This window comes from Nestor notabilis, unplaced genomic scaffold (genome assembly GCF_000696875.1).
Source record: "Nestor notabilis isolate BGI_N333 unplaced genomic scaffold, ASM69687v1 scaffold1604, whole genome shotgun sequence".
Taxonomy (NCBI): domain Eukaryota; kingdom Metazoa; phylum Chordata; class Aves; order Psittaciformes; family Psittacidae; genus Nestor; species Nestor notabilis.
Window position 1 is genome coordinate 112,607 of NW_009925872.1, and position 5,685 is coordinate 118,291.

The 5,685-nt window shown below is 39.1% G+C and overlaps 1 protein-coding gene across 1 annotated transcript in view; it reads right to left on the minus strand.

Moving 5' to 3' along the window:
• Positions 1–5,280, minus strand: part of IL1RL2 (interleukin 1 receptor-like 2) — a gene marked incomplete at its 5' end in the record, with an annotated part of 5,956 nt that extends 676 nt beyond the window's left edge. The window contains 5 exons of the mRNA XM_010013242.1: positions 250–411; positions 1,848–1,991; positions 2,291–2,439; positions 4,466–4,586; positions 5,138–5,280. Of these exons, the coding sequence (XP_010011544.1) occupies positions 250–411; positions 1,848–1,991; positions 2,291–2,439; positions 4,466–4,586; positions 5,138–5,280 (719 nt within the window). The remainder of the gene's footprint in view (positions 1–249; positions 412–1,847; positions 1,992–2,290; positions 2,440–4,465; positions 4,587–5,137) is intronic.
• Between the last annotated feature and the right edge of the window lie 405 nt (positions 5,281–5,685).

A 5,685-nucleotide genomic window follows, 5' to 3' on the forward strand; every position in this document is an offset into this window, starting at 1 on the left:
ACCGTCATCACTGTTTCATCATAGTTTCATCACTGAAAAGAAAGTGCAGACTCTTATAACAGCAGAACAGAATTTTTTGTAAGAAACAAAAAAAAAATAAAAAAATTACCCATTGGACAAATTATTCATTAAAAACAAATACAGCTTTGTTTTCCAAAACCAGGCATTTTTTAATTGTATATGTAATCTTCTAACCTGAGAACAATGTGTCAAAAGACCACTTATTAAACTCTACTAATTAAAGCATACCTTCTCCTGGTAAATCATCTCTTCCTAATATAAAGAGATTATATCCACATTGTTGTTCTAAAATAGCAGGGAGTATTCTATGAACAAAGTTTTCCAGGTGATAGAAACTTCTGCTTCCACTGCTTTTTGTGTACAGGACATATGCATCGTAGATTTTCCCATCTAAACCAAATACAAATGTTTCAAAAAAAAAAAAAAAAAAAACAAAAAACAAAAGAAATAAAACCCAAACAAACCTAAAAATCAGCAATACGTCTTTATTGCAAGGTTTCATTTTGGGGTGTTCAAAAATAGCAAGGCGGGGGGGAGATGATTCATGATTCGTCTGACAGAATAACATCAAAGAACTAAAATGCTCTAAAAATCAAAAGAAGAAATGTCAGCACAGAACCTGGCTTCTTTTCCTGTCACAAGGACAGATGTGCCAGCAAGTGAGCTGGATGCAGGACCTGGGACCTGCAAGAGGAAGCCCACTACCCCAGAGGTGCCAGGGCATTAGGAAAATGTCCCCTTGAAGGACTTTCTCCACCCTCTCCTGGAACAAATTCAAGAGGAGTCACTCTCCACTTCTGACTAACTGCAAGAGGAAATGCCAATTCCTTCTGTGTGGGAAAGGCAGGTAGAAGAAAAGGCGAGAAGGCAGCTGAGGTTTTGAGAGTTAAAATTGCATAATAAACAGAAATGAAGAAACCAAATCAATATCTGATTTAACTCAACAAGTTAAGTTTAGCTCAACAAGCTACAGAACATAGTTTCTTTAATTATTTTTCCTCATTAGAATGTTATTAAAGTGTTTAGGGAAGACTGAACTTTCAACCAGAAAGTGAAACTCCTTTCTGTGAAAACATTTAGAACAGCCATTGTTGAACACTAACTATCTCAGTGCCCGGAATTCATTTATTTTCAAGCTATGAGGAACTTCAGTCAGTCTAATTCTTAGCATTGCCATTCAAAATATCTGTAATGTTAGACTTATTCCAATTTCTTTCACACATGTGCAATATAAGTATACAACACAGCAATCAAAACACGTAAGAAAAATAGCAGCATTTTTCTCTTTGGCATGTAAACATGCTAACTGCCAGGATTTAGAAGGAAAGCAGTAAAAGAGAGAAGTTGGAAAAAAGAAAAAAAATTAAAAACAAACCCAGCAAAATTAATCTCTGAGAAAATAAGTCTGATTTTCAATATAATCTAAAATACAATACAGATCTTTAAACAGATAGCTTACAGGATGTAGCTCTGCTGACACCTATTGACCATCATCAGAGTGACCATAAATCTACATGTAAAGGAACTAATTTACAGAAAAGCAAAAAGCAACATGCTAATTTGGGAATAACCTGGAGTTCCTTTTGACTTATCTCACCATGACTACCTTCCATATTACGCAGTGTTTATTACCTCAACTATGATTACGTATTTTACTCATATGAATGAAAAAAATCCCCCCCAACAAAGTGTCTTTGTGTGTATCTGAAAATTCCTCAAGGAAATTCCACATATGTGCTACTAAATAATCACATTGCTTAGAAGTAATGGCATGTGAAAAATTCAATAGGCTAGTTACATGAACATACCTGGTCACACTCACATACCTTCCTTACTCGTAAAGGCACAGACAGAATTACGGTACCAAAGCACCAAGTCAATCTTGAAAATCTTGTAGATTATGAAAAGGATAAATGTTAAAATTAACAGAGAGAGAAGGCCTCCAGTTAGCCACCTCTGAATGTCAGGAGCTGCATAAAAATATAAGATCAGTTTTTAAATGTCGAATTTGTCCAAATCTGGTATTTCACACAAATGTAATACAAATTTGAGTATCATTTTTTCACTTCTACTTACCTATTTTTTTAATAATGATAAATACACTACCACAGTGACTCCTTCCCTATGTACACGTACATGCATGCATACTGCAAACTGTAATTCATCTGTCTTCTACCAACATGAAATAGAAGCATCTGGTATCAAAACCTCTTCTGGAGAAGTCAAGAAAAAAAAAAAAAAAGGCCTCAAGAACAAAAGCATTTCTTACCTCTGTGTTTTAGTATAATATAAGATGCAACCTGCCCAAAGGCATTTGAAGCTTGGCAGACAAACGGTTGTTCATAATCTTCACTATTCACTTCCAAAATTACTAGCTTCACAGAATGCGTAGGGCGGCCATCATAAGAAGATTCCTCCCTATCCAAAAGGTGACAGATAAAGCCATAAAACTATGTCCCTCTCTGGAATGACTTCATCACTAACAGCTGCAGCATGACAATGTTTGTTTCCATCTGCAAATGTCAACCATGCTTCAAAACAGAGGAACAACTGCATTATATGAAGGAAAGCCAAACAACAGCTGGGCCTTTTACTGACATTTAGCACTGACACTGGAAAACATCAAGATGTTAACTTATCTGGAGCTGTGTTTCCACAAAGAATATAGGATTTCTGTAGGCTGAAGTACAAAAACATACTTTACAAACGTAAGCAACCACTTATTACAGGCTTCACAGCCCCTATAAGAGTAGACGGAGAGAGAGAAATTCCACAATGTGATGTGACACAGAAAGAGGTGTCATCTTGTAAGCAGCTTTGGAATAGGAAGGACATCAAAGGTGGTGACCTGCAGCAGACACCAGCAACTCAGTGCTATTTCAGCTCTAGAGAGCAGCGTCTAAACTGTTGCTTCACCCCATGGATCAGAAAGGAATTGTAACAGCTAAAGTGTCAGGCTGCACCATTAAGAGACACCCATGATCGCACATAACACTGCACAAGGACACAGAAGTGCTCCTTATGCTGCACACAGACTTAGTCATGTGTACCATGACGTGTGACCTAAACAACTTCTTAACCACCAGGAAAATGAGGTCAAGCACTATACTCTCCTGAAAACAGATTCTAGTTACCATTTAAAATGCAAAATAAAAGCTTGAAATACATCTTAAAGGCCATATATAGAACCACACTGTAATAAGAAATAAATGAATAAACATCACTAATGCTAAATGACTAATTCACGTGATACAATTAATACTGCAAAGATGACCATTTAAATGCTAGGCAGTACAAAAACTAACATTGCTTTTATGGTATCAATTCAGGGATCATGCGCCTCTGCATTATGGCCTAATGACATTACAATTCTTTGTGACAGTACAATATATTAGGCTTGTATAGGGTTTTCTCTTGGTGAGCACTCAATGCAGCATTTTATTTCCCCCCTTTGATTTACGATGAGGACTTAACTTCTCACAACTATATTCTTACTTCGGAGATGTCATTCTCACTTCTTCACCAGTTTCTTGGTCATACATAGCGCTTGAGAATTTACAAAAATGATTACTTTTTGTCTTCATTGAACAACCACGAGATGGGAGCTGGCAAAAACCCTACAATTTTCAGTTCCCAACCTGTCCTACTTAAGAAATGCAGATTGCCTTCTGCTGCAATTTTCGTTGCTTTTCCAAATCAGATCTAATTTCTTCTTTCCTAACTCCACTTAACCTGCTTTACTCCACCCTCAACTTATCTCCTAGTTGCCTTTCTCATGCTTTACTCAGTCCAAGTCCATTTTCCTCCCAAACCACAACTCAACATTGGTAGTCTGTCCCCCTTTTCTCCTCTCACCCTGCTAAGCTTCAATACAAATGTCCTCAATAAAGTCTTCCATTAACATTCCAGCTGCTCTGAGTTACGTTTCTCTAACCCAAGGCTCTGAAACCTGGAAGTCTCAGTTTTTCCTGTAAAGCACAGGTTTGACCCTTTGCAATGTTTCAGGGAGGCAGATGGGAAGGGAAAGAAGGCAGAAGAAATAAGAAAGAGACAGTCTGAAGATCATGTGCCTAGACATGCTTGATCCAGCTGTAAGATGTCCCTGTCAAGCCAGAGCTTGCTCAATACAAACTGTAACGCAATTACAGTTGTAATACAATTATGAGACTGTAAGTATACATAAACCTTTTCCCCAGGTTGGAAAATAAGAGAGATTTTTACAATGATCAGAAAAAGCACAATCACACATGTAGCACAGGTACCTACTAAGATTCAAGTTTCTATGGCAAAGCATAAAGTGATCTGGAGGAGGCAAGCGTTGGAATCTTTAAAAAGAAAGCTGTTTAGAGCAAATGAAAACTGTTGTTAAATATTTTATTGTCAAAGGGAGAAAGTTCCATGTTGGTTGACAACATGGTATTTTCTAATCTGAAAATATACTTACTCATAGGGACTTGCAAAAATTCTGTTCATAAAAAATACATCAATATACACACCATTGCTTGTCCAAAACACCTCATACCCATCAGCACCTGTTGTATTGCAATCCACTGTAACCAGTGAGCCTATAAAATTGTGTTACAAAGTGAAAAGTTAATTTCCATAATCGAATTAAGTTCTAGACAATCCTGTTCACAGACTCCCAACACAGACCAACTAAGGATGCCCCCACATCTTTTCAGAAAAGTTACTCTAGCAGAGGGTCTGTATACTCAGTGATCTGCAGGTTCAGAAAGAGACTGGAACAAAGGAAGAGGCTAAATCCAAGAAGAAGATGCCTCTCTCTGGGGCATCACTTTCCCTGCAGATTCAAAGATGGATCTGTCCTTAGAATCTCTTCCAGAGTGATGGAAAGCAACAGATGTGACGGAGAATCACTTGGGGTCCCTGCAACTTGCTTTGCATCTGATAAATTTCCCTAGGACTTTGTAAGCAACATGCCTTGTCCTTCTTACTCCCAAACACTACCCCTTCAGGAGATCCGCACAGGGAAACTGAGCTGGTCGCTGAACTAGTTTAGGTCAGAAAACAAGACGACACAAAATATGGCACTCCTAGAGTATAAATTTTGTCTAAGATACAGAGAGCATCTTTGCTTACAGAAAAAACAACTTACCAAGTTCCACTTCAATGGAGTTGTTTCTTGGATAAGATATTTCAGGGGGCTTTTTCGGTGGGCTCACTAACAACAACAACAACAGCAACAACAACAACAAAGTGCCTCTCAGAAAACCCAGGGCACTTGCAGTTTGTTCTATGCTTTATAACCCAGGGGCAAACTAAAAGAAAAGTAGAAAAAAAGCACCCACCCTATCCTGTGACCAAGGTTGTCAGCAATTTTATAACAGACATTACTCAATTATTGAGCAAGTTATATCACAGGATCACAGAATGGTTTGGGTTGGAAGGGACCTTAAAGACCATCTGGCTCCAACCCCCTGCCATGGGCAGGGACACCTTCCACTAGACAAGGGTGCTACAAGCCCCGTCCAACCTGGCCTTGGCCAGGGATGGCGCAGCCACAGCTTCTCTGGGCAACCTGTGTCGGCGCCTCAGCACCCGCGCAGGGAGGAGTGGAGGTGGAGGGGCGGGTGTGCTCGGGTCGGGGCAGGCTGGGGTTGGGGTGCCGCGGGCTGGGAGGTGATGTGCGTATTGGTGGGTAGG